We start from the raw sequence: 26229 nt of genomic DNA, 5'->3' as shown, positions 1-26229 counted from the left end.
TTCACTCACTCACTCACTCACTCACTCACTCACTCACTCACTCTTTCATTCACTCACTCACTCTTTCACTCACTCACTCTGTCGCTCACTCACTCTGTCGCTCACTTACTCTGTCGCTCACTCACTCTGTCGCTCACTCACGCACTCGCTCACTATTTTACTCACTCACTATTTCACTCACTCTCACTATTTTACTCACTCACTCTCACTATTTTACTCACTCACTATTTCACTCCTTCACTCACTCACTCTTTCACTCACTCAATCTTTCACTCACGCTTTCACTCTTTCTCTCACTCACTCACTAGTTTACTCACTCACTATTTCACTCACTCTTTCACTCACTCTCTCTCACTCACTCTTTCGCTCACTCATTCTTGCACTCACTCACTCACGCTTTCACTCTTTCACTCACTCACTCATTTTCACTCACTCTTTCGCTCACTCACTCACTATTTTACTTGCACACTCACTATTTTACTCACACACTATTTCACTCTTTCACTCACTCACTCTTTCACTCACTCAATCTTTCACTCACGCTTTCACTCTTTCTCTCACTCACTCATTTTCACTCACTCTTTCGCTCACTCACTCACTATTTTACTTGCACACTCACTATTTTACTCACACACTATTTCACTCTTTCACTCACTCACTCTTTCACTCACTCACTCTTTCACTCACTCACTCGCTCTTTCACTCATTCTTGCGCTCACTCATTCTTGCACTCATTTACTCTTTCACTTGCTCTTTCACTCACTCACTCATTCACTCATTCTTGCACTCAATCACTCATTCACTCACTCTTGTGCTCACTCACTCACTCTTTCACTCACTTTCACTCACTCACTCTTTTGCTCACTCACTCACTCTCACTCTTTCACTCACTCTTTTGCTCACTCTTTCACTCACTCACTCGCTCTTTCGCTCACTCACTCACTCACTTTCACTCACTCACTCTTTTGCTCACTCACTCACTCTCACTCACTCTTACTCTTTCACTCACACTCTTTTGCTCACTCTTTCACTCACTCACTCTTTCATTCACTCACTCACTCTTCCGCTCACTCGCTCATTCACTCTGTCGCTCACTCACTCACTCTTTCACTCACTCACTTTCACTCACGCTTTCACTCACTCACTCTTTCACTCACTCACTATTTTCTCACTCACTCTTTCACTCATTCACTTTCTCTTTCACTCACTCTTTCACTCACACACTTTCGCTCACTCATGCGCTCTCTCACTCTTGCGCTCACTTACTCTTTCACTCACTCTTTCACTCACTCACTATTTTACTCACTCACTTATTCACTCACTCACTATTTCACTCACTCACTCACTCATTCTTGCACTCACTCACTCACTCTTTCACTCACGCTTTCACTCTTTCACTCACGCTTTCACTCACTCACTCTTTCATTCACTCACTCACTCACTCTTTCATTCACTCACTCACTCTTTCACTCACTCACTCTTTCGCTCACTTACTCTGTCACTCACTCACTCTGTCACTCACGCACTCGCTCACTATTTTACTCACTCACTATTTCACTCACTCTCACTATTTTACTCACTCACTCTCACTATTTTACTCACTCACTATTTCACTCCTTCACTCACTCACTCTTTTACTCACTCAATCTTTCACTCACGCTTTCACTCTTTCTCTCACTCACTCACTAGTTTACTCACTCACTATTTCACTCACTCACTCTTTCACTCACTCTCTCTCACTCACTCTTTCGCTCACTCATTCTTGCACTCACTCACTCTTTCACTCACGCTTTCACTCTTTCACTCACTCACTCACTTTCACTCACTCTTTCACTCACTCACTCTTTCGCTCACTCACTCACTATTTTACTCACACACTATTTCACTCTTTCACTCACTCATTCTTGCACTCACTCACTCTTTCACTCACGCTTTCACTCTTTCACTCACTCACTCACTTTCACTCACTCTTTCACTCACTCACTCTTTCGCTCACTCACTCACTATTTTACTCACTCACTATTTTACTCACTCACTCTTTCACTCACGCACTCGCTCTTTCACTCATTCTTGCGCTCACTCATTCTTGCGCTCATTTACTCTTTCACTTACTCACTCATTCACTCATTCTTGCACTCACTCACTCTTTTGCTCACTCACTCACTCTCACTCTTTCACTCACACTCTTTTGCTCACTCTTTCACTCACTCACTCGCTCTTTCGCTCACTCACTCACTCACTTTCACTCACTCACTCTTTTGCTCACTCACTCACTCTCACTCACTCTTACTCTTTCACTCACACTCTTTCGCTCACTCTTTCACTCACTCACTCTTTCAGTCACCTCCTCTTTCACTCACTCTTTTGCTCACTCACTCTTTCGCTCGCTCACTCTTTCACTCACTCACTATTTTACTCACTCACTTATTCACTCACTCACTATTTCGCTCACTCACTCACTCATTCTTGCACTCACTCACTCTTTCACTCACGCTTTCACTCTTTCACTCACTCACTCTTTCACTCACTCACTCTTTCATTCACTCACTCACTCACTCTTTCTCTCACTCACTCACTCTTTCACTCACTCACTCTTTCGCTCACTTACTCTGTCGCTCACTCACGCACTCGCTCACTATTTTACTCACTCACTATTTCACTCACTCTCACTATTTTACTCACCCACTCTCACTATTTTACTCACCCACTCTCACTATTTTACTCACTCACTATTTCACTCCTTCACTCACTCACTCTTTTACTCACTCAATCTTTCACTCACGCTTTCACTCTTTCTCTCACTCACTCACTATTTTACTCACTCACTATTTTACTCACTCACTCTTTCACTCACTCTCTCTCACTCACTCTTTCGCTCACTCATTCTTGCACTCACTCACTCTTTCACTCACGCTTTCACTCTTTCACACACTCACTCACTTTCACTCACTCTTTCACTCACTCACTCTTTCGCTCACTCACTCACTATTTTACTCACACACTATTTCACTCTTTCACTCACTCACTCTTTCACTCACTCAATCTTTCACTCACGCTTTCACTCTTTCACTCACTCACTCACTATTTTACTCACTCACTATTTTACTCACTCACTATTTTACTCACTCACTATTTTACTCACTCACTCTTTCACTCACTCACTCGTTCTTTCACTCATTCTTGCGCTCACTCATTCTTGCGCTCATTTACTCTTTCACTTACTCTTTCACTCACTCATTCACTCATTCTTGCACTCACTCACTCTTTCACTCACTCACTCACTCATTCACTCACTCTTTCGCTCACTCTTTCACTCACTTTCACTCACTCACTCTTTTGCTCACTCACTCTTTTGCTCACTCACTCACTCTCACTCTTTCACTCACACTCTTTTGCTCACTCTTTCACTCACTCACTCGCTCTTTCGCTCACTCACTCACTCACTCACTTTCACTCACTCACTCTTTTGCTCGCTCACTCACTCACTCTCACTCACTTTTACTCTCACTCACACTCTTTTGCTCACTCTTTCACTCACTCACTCTTTCATTCACTCACTCGCTCTTCCGCTCACTCGCTCATTCACTCTGTCGCTCACTCACTCATTCTTTCACTCACTCACTTTCACTCACTCTTTCACACACTCACTCTTTCACTCACTCAATCTTTCACTCACGCATTCACTCTTTCTCTCACTCACTCACTATTTTACTCACTCACTATTTTACTCACTCACTCTTTCACTCACTCACTCGCTCTTTCACTCATTCTTGCGCTCACTCATTCTTGCGCTCATTTACTCTTTCACTTACTCTTTCACTCACTCACTCATTCACTCATTCTTGCACTCACTCACTCTTTCACTCACTCACTCACTCATTCACTCACTCTTTCGCTCACTCACTCACTCTTTCACTCAGTTTCACTCACTCACTCTTTTGCTCACTCACTCATTCTCACTCTTTCACTCACATTCTTTTGCTCACTCTTTCACTCACTCACTCGCTCTTTCGCTCACTCACTCACTCACTCACTCTTTTGCTCACTCACTCACTCTCACTCACTCTTACTCTTTCACTCACACCCTTTTGCTCACTCTTTCACTCACTCACTCTTTCAGTCACCTACTCTTTCACTCACTCTTTTGCTCACTCACTCTTTTGCTCACTCACTCTTTCGCTCACTCATGCGCTCTCTCACTCTTGCGCTCACTTACTCTTTCACTCACTCTTTCACTCACTCACTATTTTACTCACTCACTTATTCACTCACTCACTATTTCACTCACTCACTCACTCATTCTTGCACTCACTCACTCACTCTTTCACTCACGCTTTCACTCACGCTTTCACTCACTCACTCTTTCATTCACTCACTCACTCTTTCGCTCACTTACTTTGTCGCTCACTCACTCTGTCGCTCACTCACGCACTCGCTCACTATTTTACTCACTCACTATTTTACTCACTCACTCTTACTATTTTACTCACTCTCTATTTCACTCCTTCACTCACTCACTCTTTTACTCACTCAATCTTTCACTCACGCTATCACTCTTTCTCTCACTCACTCACTCGTTTACTCACTCACTATTTCACTCACTCACTCTTTCACTCACTCTCTCTCACTCACTCTTTCGCTCACTCATTCTTGCACTCACTCACTCTTTCACTCACGCTTTCACTCTTTCAATCACTCACTCACTTTCACTCACTCTTTCACTCACTCACTCTTTCGCTCACTCACTCACTATTTTACTCACACACTATTTCACTCTTTCACTCACTCACTCTTTCACTCACTCAATCTTTCACTCACGCTTTCACTCTTTCTCTCACTCACTCACTCACTATTTTACTCACTCACTATTTTACTCACTCACTCTTTCACTCACTCACTCGCTCTTTCACTCATTCTTGCGCTCACTCATTCTTGCGCTCATTTACTCTTTCACTTACTCTTTCACTCACTCACTCATTCACTCGTTCTTGCACTCACTCACTCTTTCACTCACTCACTCACTCATTCACTCATTCTTTCGCTCACTCACTCACTCTTTCACTCACTTTCACTCACTCACTCTTTTGCTCACTCACTCACTCTTACTCTTTCACTCACACTCTTTTGCTCACTCTTTCACTCACTCACTCACTCTTTCGCTCACTCACTCACTCACTTTCACTCACTCACTCTTTTGCTCACTCACTCACTCTCACTCACTCTTACTCTTTCACTCACACTCTTTTGCTCACTCTTTCACTCACTCACTCTTTCAGTCACCTCCTCTTTCACTCACTCTTTTGCTCACTCACTCTTTCGCTCGCTCACTCTTTCACTCACTCATGCGCTCTCTCACTCTTGCGCTCACTTACTCTTTCACTCACTCTTTCACTCACTCACTATTTTACTCACTCACTTATTCACTCACTCTATTTCACTCACTCACTCACTCATTCTTGCACTCACTCACTCACTCTTTCACTCACGCTTTCACTCTTTCACTCACTCTTTCTCTCACTCACTCACTCTTTCACTCACTCACTCTTCCGCTCACTCGCTCTTTCACTCACTTACTCTGTCGCTCACTCACTCTGTCGCTCACTCACTCTGTCGCTCACTCACGCACTCGCTCACTATTTTACTCACTCACTATTTCACTCACTCTCACTATTTTACTTACTCACTCTCACTATTTTACTCACTCACTATTTCACTCCTTCACTCACTCACTCTTTTACTCACTCAATCTTTCACTCACGCTTTCACTCTATCTCTCACTCACTCACTAGTTTACTCACTCACTATTTCACTCACTCACTCTTTCACTCACTCTCTCTCTCACTCTTTCGCTCACTCATTCTTGCACTCACTCACTTTCACTCACGCTTTCACTCTTTCACTCACTCACTCTTTCGCTCACTCACTCACTATTTTACTCACACACTATTTCACTCTTTCACTCACTCACTCTTTCACTCACTCACTCTTTCACTCACGCTTTCACTCTCTCTCTCACTCACTCACTCACTATTTTACTCACTCACTATTTTACTCACTCACTATTTTACTCACTCACTCTTTCACTCACTCACTCGTTCTTTCACTCATTCTTGCGCTCACTCATTCTTGCGCTCATTTACTCTTTCACTTACTCTTTCACTCACTCACTCATTCACTCATTCTTGCACTCACTCACTCTTTCACTCACTCACTCACTCATTCACTCACTCTTTCGCTCACTCTTTCACTCACTTTCACTCACTCACTCTTTTGCTCACTCACTCACTCCCACTCTTTCACTCACACTCTTTTGCTCACTCTTTCACTCACTCGCTCTTTCGCTCACTCACTCACTCACTCACTCACTTTCACTCACTCACTCTTTTGCTCACTCACTCACTCTCACTCACTTTTACTCTTTCACTCACACTCTTTTGCTCACTCTTTCACTCACTCACTCTTTCACTCACTCACTCTTTCATTCACTCACTCGCTCTTCCGCTCACTCGCTCATTCACTCTGTCGCTCACTCACTCACTCTTTCACTCACTCACTTTCACTCACTCTTTCACTCACTCACTCTTTCACTCACGCTTTCACTCTTTCTCTCACTCACTCACTCACTATTTTACTCACTCACTATTTTACTCACTCACTCTTTCACTCACTCACTCGCTCTTTCACTCATTCTTGCGCTCACTCATTCTTGCGCTCATTTACTCTTTCACTTACTCTTTCACTCACTCACTCATTCACTCATTCTTGCACTCACTCACTCTTTCACTCACTTTCACTCACTCACTCTTTTGCTCACTCACTCACTCTCACTCTTTCACTCACACTCTTTTGCTCACTTTTTCGCTCACTCACTCACTCACTCACTTTCACTCACTCACTCTTTTGCTCACTCACTCACTCTCACTCACTCTTACTCTTTCACTCACACTCTTTTGCTCACTCTTTCACTCACTCACTCTTTCAGTCACCTACTCTTTCACTCACTCTTTCGCTCACTCACTCTTTTGCTCACTCACTCTTTCGCTCACTCACTCTTTCGCTCACTCACTCTTTCACTCACTCACTCTTTCGCTCACTCATGCGCTCTCTCACTCTGCGCTCACTTACTCTTTCACTCACTATTTCACTCACTCACTATTTCACTCACTCACTCATTCTTGCACTCACTCACTCACTCTTTCACTCACGCTTTCACTCACGCTTTCACTCACTCACTCTTTCATTCACTCACTCTTTCATTCACTCACTTTTTCACTCACTCACTCTTTCATTCACTCACTCACTCTTTCATTCACTCACTCACTCTTTCATTCACTCACTCACGCTTTCACTCACGCTTTTACTCACTCACTCTTTCATTCACTCACTCTTTCATTCACTCACTCACTCTTTCATTCACTCACTCACTCTTTCACTCACTCTTTCGCTCACTCTCACTCACTCTTTCGCTCACTCACTCACTCTTTCATTCACTCACTCACTCTTTCACTCACTCACTCTTTCACTCACTTTCGCTCACTCACTCACTTTCACTCACTCTCACTCTTTCACACACTCTTTCGCTCACTCTTTCACTCACTCACTCACTCTTTCACTCACTCACTCACTCTTTCACTCACTCGCTCTTTTGCTCACTCACTCACTTGCTCTTTCACTCACTCACTTGCTCTTTCACTCACTCACTCACTCTTTCATTCACTCACACTCACTCTTTCATTCACTCACTCACTCTTTCACTCACTCACTCTTTCGCTCACTCTCACTCACTCTTTCACTCACTTTCGCTCACTCTCTCACTTTCACTCACTCTCACTCTTTCACACACTCTTTCGCTCACTCTTTCACTCACTCACTCGCTCTTTCGCTCACTCACTTGCTCTTTCACTCACTCACTCACTCTTTCATTCACTCACACTCACTCTTTTGCTCACTCACTCACTCTTTCACTCACTCACTCGCTCTTCCGTTCACTCGCTCTTTCACGCACTCGCTCACTATTTTACTCACTCACTATTTCACTCACTCTCACTATTTTACTCACTCACTCTTTCACTCACGCTTTCACTCTTTCTCTCACTCACTCACTCACTATTTTACTCACTCACTATTTTACTCACTCACTATTTTACTCACTCACTCTTTCACTCACTCACTCGTTCTTTCACTCATTCTTGCGCTCACTCATTCTTGCGCTCATTTACTCTTTCACTTACTCTTTCACTCACTCACTCATTCACTCATTCTTGCACTCACTCACTCTTTCACTCATTCATTCACTCACTCTTTCGCTCACTCTTTCACTCACTTTCACTCACTCACTCTTTTGCTCACTCACTCACTCCCACTCTTTCACTCACACTCTTTTGCTCACTCTTTCACTCACTCGCTCTTTCGCTCACTCACTCACTCACTCACTTTCACTCACTTACTCTTTTGCTCACTCACTCACTCTCACTCACTTTTACTCTTTCACTCACACTCTTTTGCTCACTCTTTCACTCACTCACTCTTTCACTCACTCACTCTTTCATTCACTCACTCGCTCTTCCGCTCACTCGCACATTCACTCTGCCGCTCACTCACTCACTCTTTCACTCACTCACTTTCACTCACTCTTTCACTCACTCACTCTTTCACTCACTCAATCTTTCACTCACGCTTTCACTCTTTCTCTCACTCACTCACTCACTATTTTACTCACTCACTATTTTACTCACTCACTCTTTCACTCACTCACTCGCTCTTTCACTCATTCTTGCGCTCACTCATTCTTGCGCTCATTTACTCTTTCACTTACTCTTTCACTCACTCACTCATTCACTCATTCTTGCACTCACTCACTCTTTCACTCACTTTCACTCACTCACTCTTTTGCTCACTCACTCACTCTCACTCTTTCACTCACACTCTTTTGCTCACTCTTTCGCTCACTCACTCACTCACTCACTTTCACTCACTCACTCTTTTGCTCACTCACTCACTCTCACTCACTCTTACTCTTTCACTCACACTCTTTTGCTCACTCTTTCACTCACTCACTCTTTCAGTCACCTACTCTTTCACTCACTCTTTCGCTCACTCACTCTTTTGCTCACTCACTCTTTCGCTCACTCACTCTTTCGCTCACTCACTCTTTCACTCACTCACTCTTTCGCTCACTCATGCGCTCTCTCACTCTGCGCTCACTTACTCTTTCACTCACTATTTCACTCACTCACTATTTCACTCACTCACTCACTCATTCTTGCACTCACTCACTCAATCTTTCACTCACGCTTTCACTCACGCTTTCACTCACTCACTCTTTCATTCACTCACTCTTTCATTCACTCACTTTTTCACCCACTCACTCTTTCATTCACTCACTCACTCATTCACTCATTCTTGCACTCACTCACTCTTTCACTCACTCACTCACTCATTCACTCACTCTTTCGCTCACTCTTTCACTCACTTTCACTCACTCACTCTTTTGCTCACTCACTCACTCCCACTCTTTCACTCACACTCTTTTGCTCACTCTTTCACTCACTCGCTCTTTCGCTCACTCACTCACTCACTCACTCACTTTCACTCACTCACTCTTTTGCTCACTCACTCACTCTCACTCACTTTTACTCTTTCACTCACACTCTTTTGCTCACTCTTTCACTCACTCACTCTTTCACTCACTCACTCTTTCATTCACTCACTCGCTCTTCCGCTCACTCGCTCATTCACTCTGTCGCTCACTCACTCACTCTTTCACTCACTCACTTTCACTCACTCTTTCACTCACTCACTCTTTCACTCACGCTTTCACTCTTTCTCTCACTCACTCACTCACTATTTTACTCACTCACTATTTTACTCACTCACTCTTTCACTCACTCACTCGCTCTTTCACTCATTCTTGCGCTCACTCATTCTTGCGCTCATTTACTCTTTCACTTACTCTTTCACTCACTCACTCATTCACTCATTCTTGCACTCACTCACTCTTTCACTCACTTTCACTCACTCACTCTTTTGCTCACTCACTCACTCTCACTCTTTCACTCACACTCTTTTGCTCACTTTTTCGCTCACTCACTCACTCACTCACTTTCACTCACTCACTCTTTTGCTCACTCACTCACTCTCACTCACTCTTACTCTTTCACTCACACTCTTTTGCTCACTCTTTCACTCACTCACTCTTTCAGTCACCTACTCTTTCACTCACTCTTTCGCTCACTCACTCTTTTGCTCACTCACTCTTTCGCTCACTCACTCTTTCGCTCACTCACTCTTTCACTCACTCACTCTTTCGCTCACTCATGCGCTCTCTCACTCTGCGCTCACTTACTCTTTCACTCACTATTTCACTCACTCACTTTTTCACTCACTCACTCATTCTTGCACTCACTCACTCACTCTTTCACTCACGCTTTCACTCACGCTTTCACTCACTCACTCTTTCATTCACTCACTCTTTCATTCACTCACTTTTTCACTCACTCACTCTTTCATTCACTCACTCACTCTTTCATTCACTCACTCACTCTTTCATTCACTCACTCACGCTTTCACTCATGCTTTTACTCACTCACTCTTTCATTCACTCACTCTTTCATTCACTCACTCACTCTTTCATTCACTCACTCACTCTTTCACTCACTCTTTCGCTCACTCTCACTCACTCTTTCACTCACTCACTCACTCTTTCATTCACTCACTCACTCTTTCACTCACTCACTCTTTCACTCACTTTCGCTCACTCACTCACTTTCACTCACTCTCACTCTTTCACACACTCTTTCGCTCACTCTTTCACTCACTCACTCACTCTTTCACTCACTCACTCACTCTTTCACTCACTCGCTCTTTTGCTCACTCACTCACTTGCTCTTTCACTCACTCACTTGCTCTTTCACTCACTCACTCACTCTTTCATTCACTCACACTCACTCTTTCATTCACTCACTCACTCTTTCACTCACTCACTCTTTCGCTCACTCTCACTCACTCTTTCACTCACTTTCGCTCACTCTCTCACTTTCACTCACTCTCACTCTTTCACACACTCTTTCGCTCACTCTTTCACTCACTCACTCGCTCTTTCGCTCACTCACTTGCTCTTTCACTCACTCACTCACTCTTTCATTCACTCACACTCACTCTTTTGCTCACTCACTCACTCTTTCACTCACTCACTCGCTCTTCCGTTCACTCGCTCTTTCACGCACTCGCTCACTATTTTACTCACTCACTATTTCACTCACTCTCACTATTTTACTCACTCACTCTTTCACTCACGCTTTCACTCTTTCTCTCACTCACTCACTCACTATTTTACTCACTCACTATTTTACTCACTCACTATTTTACTCACTCACTCTTTCACTCACTCACTCGTTCTTTCACTCATTCTTGCGCTCACTCATTCTTGCGCTCATTTACTCTTTCACTTACTCTTTCACTCACTCACTCATTCACTCATTCTTGCACTCACTCACTCTTTCACTCACTCATTCACTCACTCTTTCGCTCACTCTTTCACTCACTTTCACTCACTCACTCTTTTGCTCACTCACTCACTCCCACTCTTTCACTCACACTCTTTTGCTCACTCTTTCACTCACTCGCTCTTTCGCTCACTCACTCACTCACTCACTTTCACTCACTCACTCTTTTGCTCACTCACTCACTCTCACTCACTTTTACTCTTTCACTCACACTCTTTTGCTCACTCTTTCACTCACTCACTCTTTCACTCACTCACTCTTTCATTCACTCACTCGCTCTTCCGCTCACTCGCACATTCACTCTGTCGCTCACTCACTCACTCTTTCACTCACTCACTTTCACTCACTCTTTCACTCACTCACTCTTTCACTCACTCAATCTTTCACTCACGCTTTCACTCTTTCTCTCACTCACTCACTCACTATTTTACTCACTCACTATTTTACTCACTCACTCTTTCACTCACTCACTCGCTCTTTCACTCATTCTTGCGCTCACTCATTCTTGCGCTCATTTACTCTTTCACTTACTCTTTCACTCACTCACTCATTCACTCATTCTTGCACTCACTCACTCTTTCACTCACTTTCACTCACTCACTCTTTTGCTCACTCACTCACTCTCACTCTTTCACTCACACTCTTTTGCTCACTCTTTCGCTCACTCACTCACTCACTCACTTTCACTCACTCACTCTTTTGCTCACTCACTCACTCTCACTCACTCTTACTCTTTCACTCACACTCTTTTGCTCACTCTTTCACTCACTCACTCTTTCAGTCACCTACTCTTTCACTCACTCTTTCGCTCACTCACTCTTTTGCTCACTCACTCTTTCGCTCACTCACTCTTTCGCTCACTCACTCTTTCACTCACTCACTCTTTCGCTCACTCATGCGCTCTCTCACTCTGCGCTCACTTACTCTTTCACTCACTATTTCACTCACTCACTATTTCACTCACTCACTCACTCATTCTTGCACTCACTCACTCAATCTTTCACTCACGCTTTCACTCACGCTTTCACTCACTCACTCTTTCATTCACTCACTCTTTCATTCACTCACTTTTTCACTCACTCACTCTTTCATTCACTCACTCACTCTTTCATTCACTCACTCACTCTTTCATTCACTCACTCACGCTTTCACTCACGCTTTCACTCACTCACTCATTCACTCACTCTTTCATTCACTCACTCTTTCATTCACTCACTCACTCTTTCATTCACTCACTCACTCTTTCACTCACTCACTCTTTCGCTCACTCTCACTCACTCTTTCGCTCACTCACTCACTCTTTCATTCACTCACTCACTCTTTCACTCACTCACTCTTTCACTCACTTTCGCTCACTCACTCACTTTCACTCACTCTCACTCTTTCACACACTCTTTCGCTCACTCTTTCACTCACTCACTCACTCACTCTTTCACTCACTCACTCACTCTTTCACTCACTCACTCACTCTTTCACTCACTCGCTCTTTTGCTCACTCACTCACTTGCTCTTTCACTCACTCACTTGCTCTTTCACTCACTCACTCACTCTTTCATTCACTCACACTCACTCTTTCATTCACTCACACTCACTCTTTCGCTCACTCACTCACTCTTTCATTCACTCACTCACTCTTTCACTCACTCACTCTTTCGCTCACTCTCACTCACTCTTTCACTCACTTTCGCTCACTCTCACTCTTTCACACACTCTTTCACTCACTCACTCACTCTTTCACTCACTCGCTCTTTCGCTCACTCACTCACTTGCTCTTTCACTCACTCACTTGCTCTTTCACTCACTCACTCACTCTTTCATTCACTCACACTCACTCTTTTGCTCACTCACTCACTCTTTCACTCACTCACTCGCTCTTCCGTTCACTCGCTCTTTCACGCACTCGCTCACTATTTTACTCACTCACTATTTCACTCACTCTCACTATTTTACTCACTCACTATTTCACTCCTTCACTCACTCACTCTTTCACTCACTCAATCTTTCACTCACGCTTTCACTCTTTCTCTCACTCACTCACTAGTTTACTCAATCACTATTTCACTCACTCACTCTTTCACTCACTCTCTCTCACTCACTATTTCACTCACTCTCACTATTTTACTCACTCACTATTTCACTCCTTCACTCACTCACTCTTTCACTCACTCAATCTTTCACTCACGCTTTCACTCTTTCTCTCACTCACTCACTAGTTTACTCAATCACTATTTCACTCACTCACTCTTTCACTCACTCTCTCTCACTCACTATTTCACTCACTCTCACTATTTTACTCACTCACTATTTCACTCCTTCACTCACTCACTCTTTCACTCACTCAATCTTTCACTCACGCTTTCACTCTTTCTCTCACTCACTCACTAGTTTACTCAATCACTATTTCACTCACTCACTCTTTCACTCACTCTCTCTCATTCATTCTTTCGCTCACTCATTCTTGCACTCACTCACTCTTTCACTCACGCTTTCACTCTCACTCACTCACTCACTTTCACTCACTCTTTCACTCACTCACTCTTTCGCTCACTCACTCTTTCGCTCACTCACTCACTATTTTACTCACTCACTATTTTACTCACTCACTCTCTCTTTCACTCATTCTTGCGCTCACTCATTCTTGCGCTCATTTACTCTTTCACTTACTCTTTCACTCACTCACTCATTCTTGCACTCACTCACTTTCACTCACTCACTCACTTTCACTCACTCATTCACTCACTCTTTCGCTCACTCACTCACTCTTTCACTCACTTTCACTCACTCACTCTTTTGCTCACTCACTCACTCTCACTCTTTCACTCACACTCTTTTGCTCACTCTTTCACTCACTCGCTCTTTCGCTCACTCACTCACTTTCACTCACTCACTCACTCTTTTGCTCACTCACTCACTCTCACTCACTCTCACTCTTTCACTCACACTCTTTCACTCACGCTTTCACTCACTCACTCTTTCACTCACTCACTATTTTCTCACTCGCTATTTTACTCACTCACTCTTTCACTCATTCACTCTCTCTTTCACTCACTCTTTCACTCACTCACTCTTTCAGTCACCTACTCTTTCACTCACTCTTTCGCTCACTCACTCTTTCGCTCACTCACTCTTTCACTCACTCACTCTTTCACTCACTCATGCGCTCTCTCACTCTTGCGCTCACTTACTCTTTCACTCACTCTTTCACTCACTCACTATTTTACTCACTCACTTATTCACTCACTCCCTATTTCACTCACTCACTCACTCATTCTTGCACTCACACACTCACTCTTTCACTCACGCTTTCACGCTTTCACTCACTCACTTTCATTCACTCACTCTTTCACTCACTCACTTTCATTCACTCACTCTTTCACTCACTCACTCTTTCATTCACTCACTCTTTCATTCACTCACTCTTTCATTCACTCACTCTTTGACTCACTCACTCTCTCGCTCACTCTCACTCTTTCATTCACTCACTCACTCTTTCACTCTTTCGCTCACTCTCACTCACTCTTTCACTCACTTTCACTCACTCTTTTGCTCACTCACTCGCTTTCACTCACTCTCACTCTTTCACACACTCTTTCGCTCACTCTTTCACTCACTCTTTCGCTCACTCTTTCACTCACTCACTCACTCACTCACTCACTCTTTCGCTCACTCACTCACTTGCTCTTTCACTCACTCACTCTTTCATTCACTCACACTCACTCTTTCATTCACTCACACTCACTCTTTCGCTCACTCACTCACTCTTTCACTCACTCACTCGCTCTTCCGTTCACTCGCTCTTTCACTCACTTTCACTCTGTCGCTCACTCACTCACTCTTTCACTCACTCACTCTTTCGCTCACTCACCCACTCACTCACTCGCTCTTTCGCTCTTTCACTCGCTCTTTCACTTGCTCACTCACTTGCTTTTTCACTTTCTCACTCACTCTTTCGCTCACTCACTCACTCTTTCGCTCACTCACTCACTCTTTCGCTCACTCACTCACTCTTTCGCTCACTCACTCTCTCTTTCGCTCGCTCACTCACTGTTTCACTTGCCCACTTGCTCTTTCACTCACTCACTTACTCTAGTTAAGGACAATTTCCTTTACTCATTCAGTTACCTTCTCTAGCCTCTTGTATCTCTCTCTGCTCTTCTCGATGCCCTTGCACACATTCCCAGTAATGTTGTGTTTTTGTCTTGATGCAGTCGACACTTTGGGAATCAGCAATGCTTTGAAGCAGAAACTGGAAGATATTTTCATCCATGAAAGGCAGCTCGAACTGGGACGGACACTGGGCAGAGGTCAGTCTTTTTGGGATGTTTTCTCTCGCCTGATTTTCTCCCTTCCTCTCCTGAAGGTACTGACTCGTACACTTGCACTTCTTTCGGGCTTACCCAAGTTTCTGTTTGCTTAGACGATATCAGCAGGCCATTCAACCACGGAGGGATAGCGCATCTGTGTCCTCACCCAAGTTCTAGACAAGTGCACTTTCCACAATGGTGGGAGGGGAGTCACTGGAACTCTGGCTGACCTTTCCCTTAACTTCTTTCTTGAAGACACTGATTCGCTCAATTACACACTGGAAAGTACAAGACGGTTTAGGTGATGACTATGTGCACTGGTGGAATTGTATGAGTTATTGGGTTCAGGAGAGGAGAGGGCAGCTGAGACTAGCCGTAGCATCGTTAAGTTCGGTGGATTCACTGGTGGCATAAAGAAGGTGCATCACTTGACAGAGTTGTCAACCGTGACTCTTGAGGGAGTGCTGCACTGCCGGAGGTGCCGTCTTTCGGATGAGACGTTAAACTGAAGCTCCATCTGCCCTCTCAGGTGGACGTGAAAGATTCCACTATTTCGAAGAAGAGCAGGACAGTTCTCCCTGGTGGCCCCGGCCAATATTTATCCCTCAACCAACATCACTAAAACAAAAATGATCTGGTCATTATCTTATTTAGTGTTTGCGGGATCTTGCTGTGCGCAAATAGGCTGCCGCGTTTCCTACATTGCAACGGTGACTACACTTCAGAAGTGCTTCACTGGCTGTAAAGCGCTTTTTGATGTCCTGAGGTCGTGAAAGGCCCTATATAAATACAAGCCCTTTCTTCCTTCCTTCTTTAATGGTGAGTTGGTAGCCTAAATTTGGGCCTGTATGTTATGCGCTATTGGTCACTGGATAAACCTCATAACCCCATCCTGACCCCACCTGACGAATCACTTAGCACCCCATCACTATTTATTATCGATTTATATTATTATCTGATTTGCCAACATTTGTTTCCGTTTGATTTTCCAGGGGAATTTGGCTCAGTCAAGGAGGCTCGTTTAAAGATGGAGGATGGGCCCTCGCAACAGGTGGCTGTGAAAATGCTGAAAAGTGAGTGAAACGATTGTCCAGCTCGAGGGTGAAGTGTGATTGGACGGATGTGGATGCTCGGCCTTTGGGTTTCCTGTCTTGATGTGATTGGCTAAGCCGTACAGACATATCTGGGCTCCCCCCTCCCCATTCATCTTAGCTTGAGACTGTCAAAGATGAGAAAAGGCCATGTAGCCCATTGAGGCTGATTCCTCTGTTACTTTAACTCTCCCACTGTAGTGACCCGTGGCAATTTTCAGACGTGGCTCAGTGGATAACACTCTCGCCTTTGAATCAGAAGGTCATGGGTTCAAGTCCCACTCCAGAGATTTGAGCACAGAATCCAGGCTTGACACTTCCAGTGTAGTACTGAGGGAGTGCTGCACTGTCAGAGGTGCTGTCTTTCAGATGAGATGTTAAACTGAGGTCCTGTCTGCCCTCTCAGGTGGATGTAAAAGATCTCATGGCACTATTTCGAAGAAGAGCAGGGGAGGTCTCTCTGGTGTCCTGGTCAATATTTATTCCTCAACCAACACCTAAAAACAGATTATCTGGTCATTATCTCATTGCTGTTTGTGGGATCTTGCTGTGCGCAAATTGGCTGCCACGTTTCCTACATTACAACAGTGACTACACTTCAAAAGTAATTAATTGGCTGTAAAGCACTTTGGGGCTTCCTGAGATCGTGAAAGGCACTGTAGAAATGAAAGTTCTCTCTTTCTTTTAACACACCTTCACTCCACTCTCCCACTCATTTCCAAACATTTGTCGTGCTTTTTTTTTGTCACTCTTTGAGTACATTCTTAAGATGTTTTTAAAAAAATCTATAAAATGATGCTTTTATTTTCCTGGCATAACTTGAAGTGATATTCTGGCTTTAACTTCTCTGGAACCATTTAATATTCGCCATGGGAGACTGATGCTCCCTATCTCCTTTTTTCCTACACTGTAGGCGTTGACCATCTCTGATCTTTCTTTAAATTTTAAATCTTAATGATATTATTTCCAGCCACATGATCAAATCCGTGGGAGTTAGTGCATGAGACAGTTGCAGCTTCTGAACAATCCCCGGAAAGGCTGGAAGGAACGATACTCACCCCCGAACTGAGGCTGGTGAGATTGAGAGATGGTCATCACCAGGGCTGGAAACCATGGCAACCTGAGAGTTGAGCTTACAGTTGCTAAAGCTGCTTGTCGGAAGCTTGAGATGGATCTACCGTGCCTCTTTTTGTACTTGACGCACCCCAGAATGATACCGAGGCGAAAAGGGTTAAATTATGAGGTTGCATAGACTGGGCTTGTATTCCCTTGAGTTTAGAAGATTAACGGGTGATCTAATTGAGGTCTTTAAGATGATTATAGGATTTGATAGGGTAGATAGAGAGAAACTATTTCCTCTGGTGGGAGAGTCCAGAACAAGGGGGCATAACCTTAAAATTAGAGCTAGGCCTTTCAGGGGTGATGTCAGGAAGCACTTCTTCACACAAAGGGTAGTGGAAATCTGGAACTCTCTCCCCAAAAAGCTGTTGAGGCTGTGGTTCAATTGAAAATGTCAAAAATGAGACTGGTAGATTTTTGTTAGACGAGGGTATTAAGGGATACGGAACCAAGGTGGGTAGATGCAATTAAGATACAGATCAGCCATGATCTAATTGAATGGCGGAACAGGATCGAGGGGCTGAATGGCCCACTCCTGTTCCTATGTTCCTAAGTTCCTATTTCTCTGTCCCGCGCAGCTGAAATCAACGCATCTGGAGATATCGAGGAGTTCCTGCGAGAGGCGGCCTGCATGAAGGAATTTGACCACCCGAACGTCATTAAGGTGATTGGTGAGTGTTACAGGGGCTAGTGTGTGTACAGAGTCTGGAAGAGCCGTTGGAGAATAGTGCCACCTGATGTTCAGTTACTAAACCCATTAAATGTAGCATGTCGTGTTGCCAACTCTGGTTGGATGTACCCCAGGAGGTTTCATCACATGACCTCCCGCCTCCAACCGACCCGCCCCACTCTCCCGCCATTGGTCGCCCGACACGTCCATCCTCTCCTGGGATGCTCGCAGCAAGTGTCTGGGAGATTAATCTTCAATTCCTGGACAACCCTGGAGGGTTGGCAACCCTGGTAGCGGGTGGTAACACTATAGAAGTTGTGGGGTTCTATGGCTGGCATGGAGCTTTGATACACACAAGCGTGGGGCGTAGGATTGGGGCTGCAATGTTGCAGCCCTATCGTGCCCTTGTGTCTGGGGTAGGCTCTGATCCAGCAGCACATCAATTCTGGGCACCGCACTTTAGGAAGGACGTCAAGGCCTTAGAGAGGGTGCAGAAGAGATTTACTAGAATGGTTCCAGGGATGAGGGACTTCAGTTATGTGGAGAGACCGGAGAAGCTGGGATTGTTCTGCTTAGAGCAGAGATGGTTGAGAGGAGATTTGATAGAGGTGTTCAAAATAATGAAGGGTTTTGATAGAATAAATAAGGAGAAACTGTTCCCATTGGCAGAGGGTCAGTAACCAGAGGACACAGATTTAAGGTAATTGGCACAAGAACCAGGAGGGAGATGAGGAGAATTTTATTTACACAGCGAGTTGTGATGATCTGGAATGCACTGCCTGAAAAGATGGTGGAAGCAGATTCAATAGTAACTTTCAAATTGGAATTGGATAAATACTTGAAGGGGAAAAATTTCCAGGGCTATGGGGAAAGAATGAGCAGGGGGTTGGGACTAATTGGGTAGCTCTTTCAAAGGCACAATGGGCTGACTGGCCTCCTTCTGTGCTGTATCATTCTATGATTCAATGTTTTATTTATTTGGTAGGCCAGGTTCAGTGCTGTCTATGGTACCCGCAGGACCTGCATAACTTCCTTGCTTTTGGACTCTATGCCTCTATTTATAAAGCCAAGGGTCCCATCTGCTTTTTTAACAGCCTTCTCAAGAGAGGATGTTTCCCCTGGCTGGCGAGTCTAGAACTAGGGATCACAGTCTCAGAATAAGGGGTCGGCCATTTAGGACTGAGATGAGGCAAAATTTCGTGGGTCGTGAATATTTGGAACAGAGGGCTGTGGATGCTGAGTCATTGAATATATTCAAGACTGAGATCCATAGATTTTTGGACACCATGGGAATCAAGGGATATGGCGATCAGGCGGGAAAGTGGAGTTGAGGTTGAAGATGATCTGATTTAATGACAGAGCAGGCTCGAGGGGCCGTGTGGCCTACTCCTGCTCCTATTTCTTATGTTCAACTTGTCCTGCCACCTTCAAAGATTTGTGTAACACGGCATTTGATGTCCTGAAGTAAAATCAACGTTTCTCCTTCTTCTTTCTGCTCCTGTGCACCGTCCAGGGGTGAGTCTACAGAGTCGACCCCATCGCCGGCTTCCTGTCCCCATGGTCCTGCTGCCGTTCATGAAGCATGGAGACCTTCGCACCTACCTTGTACTCTCCAGGCTTGGAGACCAACCAGTTGTAAGTCAGTGACCCCAGCTGCTGTCCAAAGGCCTGCTCTCATGCCTATTTGCTTGCGGGATTATTTAGCAGTAGAGAGGAGCTAGTCTGGCCGGTGTGTGGTGTGATACTGTGCCGTCCACACCGGGAAGGACACTGGCTGAAGTCACCTGACTGGTTCAATCCCCAGTCAGGTGACTTTAGCCAGCGTAGCTGTTGATTGATCGAATTGGCCTCAGTGGCCCCTTGGGCCAGGGAGAGGAGCAGCTATCCAGTGATGCCCCCTGCTGGAAACGTCAGGTGAGGGCCTCATCAGTGATGCCTCCCATAGGAGAATAGCCAACTGCGACTCACAGTCTAGGCTCATACATGAAGACTGGCCACTTAAGTGATGTCCCAGAGGATCATCAGTGTGTCTTCCCTCAGCGAAAAAGAATAAATAGAAATTTGGCCAAAAAGGTAGAGATAAAATAGAAAGCCCCCATTTTTTAAAGGTAATTGCACATTCCCTCACACATAGCCCCCTTGCCAAGTGTTACAAGCCATGTACCACTGTATTGTATGTGAATCCATCCTATGGACTGAATTCTTCACACCACCAGGGAAGCCCATTGCTTGTCTTCCTGAAATGCATCCTGGGTTTGCTGAGGACAACTTGTTCTGTGCTAGTGTGTCACAGAGTTATACTGAAGTGAGATCCATTAAAGGGGCACTGTCTTCACAGAAAAGCATTTAGGAAACCTCTTGTTTGCTATAACCATAACGATGTAAGCGATGATGCAAATCTCATTAAAAACCATGCCTTGACCTGGTTAGGAAATTGGCTGAGCGGCAGGAGGCAGAGAGTAGGGATAATGGGCAGGGACTCAAATTGGCAGGTACTCAAATTGGCAGGATGTGACTAGTGATGTCCCACAGGGATCTGTGTTGGGGCCTCAACTATTCACTGTATTTATTAACGACTTAGATGATGGGATAGAGAGCCACAGATCCAAATTTGCTGAAAAAAACAAAGATAGGCAGCATTGTAAGCAGTGTAGATGGAAGCATAAAATTACAGAGAGATATTAATACATTAAGTGAATGGACAAAACTGTGGCAAATGGATTTCAGTGTAGGCAAGTGTGAGGTCATCCACTTTGGACCTAAAAAGGATAGATCAGAGTACTTTCTAAATGGTGAAAAGCTCGAAACACTGGAGGCCCAAAGTGGATTAGGGGGTCCATCTACATAGATCATTAAAATGTCGTGAACAGGTACAGATAATAATCAAAAAGTTTAATGGAATACTGGCCTTTATATCTAGAGGACTAGAATATAAGGGGGTAGAAGTTATGCCACAGCTATACAAAGCCCTGGTTAGACCACACCTGGAGTACTGTGTTCAGTTGTGCGAGGTATGACCCCAACCACTGGAGAGTTTTCCCCCTGATTCCCATTGACTTCAATTTTACTAGGGCTCCTTGGTGCCACACTCAGTCAAATGCTGCCTTGTTGTCAAGGGCAGTCACCCTGACCTCATCTCTGGAATTTAGATCTTTTGTCCATGTTTGGACCAAGGCTGTAATGAGGTCTGGAGCCGAGTGGTCCTGGCGGATCCCAAACTGAGCAACAGTGAGCAGGTTATTGGTGAGTAAGTGCTGCTTTGATAGCACTGTCGACGACACCTTCCATCACTTTGCTGATGATTGAGAGTAGACTGATGGGGCGGTAATTGGCCGGATTGGATTTGTCCTGCTTTTTGTGGACAGGACATACCTGGGCAATTTTGCACATTGTCGGGTAGATGCCAGTGTTGTAGCTGTACTGGAACGGCTTGGCTAGAGGCACAGCTAGTTCTGGAGCACAGGTCTTCAGCACAACAGCCGGGATGTTGTCGGGGCCCAGAGCCTTTGCTGTATCCAGTGCACTCAGCCGTTTCTTGATATCACATGGAGTGAATCAAATTGGCTGAAGACTGGCTTCTATGATGGTGGGGATATCGGGAGGAGGCTGAGATGGATCATCCACTCGGCACTTCTGGCTGAAGATGGTTGCAAATGCTTCAGCCTTGTCTTTTGTACTCATATGCTGGACTCCGCCATCATTGAGGATGGGGATGATGACAGAACCTCCTCCTCCCGATAGTTATTTAATTGTCCACCACCATTCACGACTGGATGTGGCAGGACTTTGATCTGATCCGTTGGTTGTGGAATCACTTAGCTCTGTCTATAGCATGTTGCTTCCGCTGTTTAACATGCATGTAGTCCTGAGTTGTAGCTTCACCAGGTTGACACCTCATTTTTAGGTGCCGCTCCTGGCATGCTCTTCTACACTCTTCATTGAACCAGGGTTGATCCCCTGGCTTGTTGGTAATGGTAGAGTGAGGAATATGCCGGGCCATGAGTTTACAGATTGTGCTGGAATACAATTCTGCTGCTTCTGATGGCCCACAGCGCCTGATGGATGCCCAGTTTTAAGCTGCTAGATCTGTTCTGAATCTATCCCATTTAGCACGGTGGTAGTGCCACACAACACGTTGGATGGTGTCCTCAGTGCGAGGACAGGACTTCATCTCCACGAGGACTGTGCTGTGGTCACTCCTCCCAATACTGTCATGGACAGATGCATTTGCGACTGGTAGATTGGTGAGGACAAGGTCAAGTAAGTTTTTCCCTCGTGTTGATTCGCTCACCACCTGCCGCAGGCCCAGTCTGGCAGCTATGTCCTTCAGGACTCGGCCAGCTCGGTCAGTAGTGGTGCTACCGAGCCACTCTTGGTGATGGACATTGAAGTCCCCCACCCAGAGTACATTCTGTGCCCTTGTTACCCTCAGTGCTACCTCCAAGTGGTGCTCAACATGGAGGAGGACTGATTCATCAGCTGAGGGAGGGCGGTCGGTGGTAATCAGCAGGAGGTTTCCTTGCCCATGTTTGACCTGATGCCATGAGATTTCATGGGGTCCAGAGTCAATGTTGAGGACTCCCAGGGCCACTCCCTCCTGACTGTATATCACTGTACTGCCACCTCTGGTGGGTCTGTCCTGCCGGTGGGACAGGACATACCCAGAGATGGTGATGGAAGAGTCTGGGACATTGGCTGAAAGGTATGATTCTGTGAGTATGGCTATGTCAGGCTGTTGCTTGACTAGTCTGTGGGACAGTTCTCCCAATTTTGGCACAAGTCCCCAGATGTTAGTAAGGAGGACCTTGCAGGGTCGACTGGGCTTGGTTTTTTTTGCCGTTGTCGTGTCCGGTGCCTAGTGGTCCGATGCCGGGTGGTCCGTCCGGTTTTATTCTTATTCTGACTTTTCGTAGCGAGATTTTACAACTGAGTGGCTTGCTCGGCCATTTCAGAGGGCAATTAAGAATCAACCACATTGCTGTGGGTCTCGAGTCACATATAGGCCAGACCGGGTAAGGATGGCAGGTTTCCTTCCCTAAAGGGCATTAGTGAACCAGATGGGTTTTTACTGGTAGTTTCATGGCCACCGTTAATAATACTCATTTTTTAAATTCCAGATTTTATTTAATTAATTGAATTTAAATTCCCCGGCTGCCGTGCCGGGATTTGAACTCATAACTCCGGATTATTAGTCTAGGCCTCTGGATTACTAGTCCAGTAACATAACCACTAAGCCCAACCATCTTCAGCTGCTGCATCAATGAACTTCCCTCCATCATAAGGTCAGATATGGGGATGTTCGCTGATGATTGCACAGTGTTCAGTTCCATTTGCAACCCCTCAGATAATGAAGCAGTCCGTGCCCGCATGCAGCAAGAACTGGACAACATCCAGGCTTGGGCTGATAAGTGGCAAGTAACATTCGCACCAGACAAGTGCCAGGCAATGACCATCTCCAACAAGAGAGTGTCTAACCACCTCCCCTTGACATTCAACGGCATTATCATTGCCGAATCCCCCACCATCAACATCCTGGGGGTCACCATTGACCAGAAACTTAACTGGACCAGCCATATAAATACTGTGGCTGCAAGAGCAGGTCAGAGGCTGGGTATTCTGTGGTGAGTGACTCACCTCCTGACTCCCCAAAGCCTTTCCACCATTTACAAGGCACAAGTCAGGAATGTGATGGAATACTCTCCACTTGCCTGGATGAGTGCAGCTCCAACAACACTCAAGAAGCTCGACACCATCCAGGACAAAGCAGCCCGCTTGATTGGCCCACATCCACCACCCTAAACTTTCACTCCCTTCCCCACCGGCGCAGTGTGTACCATCCACAGGATGCACTGCAGCAACTCGCCAAGGCTTCTTCGACAGCACCTCCCAAACCCGTGACCTCTACCACCTAGAAGGACAAGGGCAGCGGGCACATGGGAACACCACCACCTGCACGTTCCCCTCCAAGTCACACACCATCCCGACTTGGAAATATTTCGCCGTTCCTTCATCATCGCTGGGTCAAAATCCTGGAACTCCCTTCCTAACAGCACTGTGGGAGAACCTTCACCACACGGACTGCAGCGGTTCAAGAAGGCGGCTCACCACCACCTTCTCAAGGGCAATTAGGGATGGGCAATAAATGCTGGCCTTGCCAGCAACGCCCACATCCCATGAACGAATAAAAAAAATGTTCTGGGCACCGCACCTTAGGAAGGATATATTGGCCTTGGAGTGAGTGCAGCGTAGATTTACTTGAATGATACCTGGACTCCAAGAGTTAAATTGCGAGGAGCGATTACATAAACTAGGGTTGTATTCCCTGGAATTTAGAAGATTAAGTGATGATTTGATTGAAATTTTCAAGATATTAAGGGGAACTGATAGGTTAGATAGGGAGGTTGAGGAGTCCAGGACATGGGGCCATAGTCTAAAAATTAGAGGCAGGACTTTCAGGAGTGAAGTTAGGAAACATTTCTACATGGAACGGGTGGTAGAAGCTTGGAAGTCTGTTTCACAAACGGCAGTTGGTGCTGGTTCAATTGTTAATTTTAAATCTGCGATTGATAGATTTTTGTTAACCAAAGGTATTAAGGGATATGGGGCTCAGGTGGGTATATGGAGTTAGGACACAGGTCAGCCATGATCATTGAATGGTGGAACAGGCTCGAGGGGCTGAATGGCCCGCTCCTGTTCCTACGTGTCACAATATCAAGTCTGGTTTAAGAGGCTCCTCTCATCTGCCAAACATAGTTTTCATGAAGACATTGTGGGGTGAAATTGGCCTTCGTGCAAAACGGGCTCGTAGCGAATCAGCAGTCCGAGAATTGGGTAAAACTGATTGGCTCCGAGCCCATTTCATGTGACTGGCGAAGACCAATTTCGCCCCCTGTGCCTTTCGTCTCTATCATTAGACTATGATAAGGAACTGAATTATTTGGAAGTCAAAGTTTGGCACAGAGTCTTGTTTTAATCCAGCTGTCACAGTTAATTCAGGTCATTGCTTTTGGTGACACACATTTATCCGTGCCCTAGTTGGTGATATATGTTTCTTTCTCTCTCTCTTTGTGCCCTAGTTGATCATCTCTCTCTTGCTCCCCTCCTCTCTTTTTCGTGACTTTTTTCTTTTTCTGTCTCTCTACCTGTTTTGATTGTTGCTCTCTCTCTTTCTCACTCTCTACTTTGTGTCTTGGATGGTACTTTTTTCTTTCTCTCACTTTCTTTCTATGATGTAGTTCTTAATGTCTGCATGTGGGTCTTCTTCTGTGCCCTAGTTCATATTGTGTCTCTCTTATTTTCTCTCTCCTTTTCTGCCCTGGTTGGAGACATGAGTGTCTCTCTCTCTTTCAAACTCCCAAATATCTAGCCGTTGGCCCTTCATTTACCATGATACCTCTGCAGCTGTCGATTTGCTCAACTACCCTATAACCTCCACCTATGACGCCCTTGTCTTCCATCTAGGTCACTCCCCTTGGTATGGCCCCCAATTTGATTCTTCAAGTCTATGAGGCACAAACGCTTCCCCCCTTCCCCTTGGTATG

The 26229-nt window shown here is 45.2% G+C and overlaps 1 protein-coding gene across 1 annotated transcript in view; it reads left to right on the top strand.

Moving 5' to 3' along the window:
* tyro3 (TYRO3 protein tyrosine kinase) overlaps positions 1-26229 on the top strand; it is a 168981-nt gene that overhangs the window by 129471 nt on the left and 13281 nt on the right. The window contains exons 12-15 of the mRNA XM_067991213.1: positions 15713-15808; positions 16801-16881; positions 18597-18689; positions 20202-20323. Coding sequence (XP_067847314.1) covers positions 15713-15808; positions 16801-16881; positions 18597-18689; positions 20202-20323 — 392 coding nt within the window. The remainder of the gene's footprint in view (positions 1-15712; positions 15809-16800; positions 16882-18596; positions 18690-20201; positions 20324-26229) is intronic.

Source organism: Heptranchias perlo, chromosome 10 (assembly GCF_035084215.1).
Source record: "Heptranchias perlo isolate sHepPer1 chromosome 10, sHepPer1.hap1, whole genome shotgun sequence".
NCBI lineage: Eukaryota > Metazoa > Chordata > Chondrichthyes > Hexanchiformes > Hexanchidae > Heptranchias > Heptranchias perlo.
Note: the sequence above shows the minus strand (reverse complement) of the source record. Positions and strands in the feature narration are given on the sequence as shown.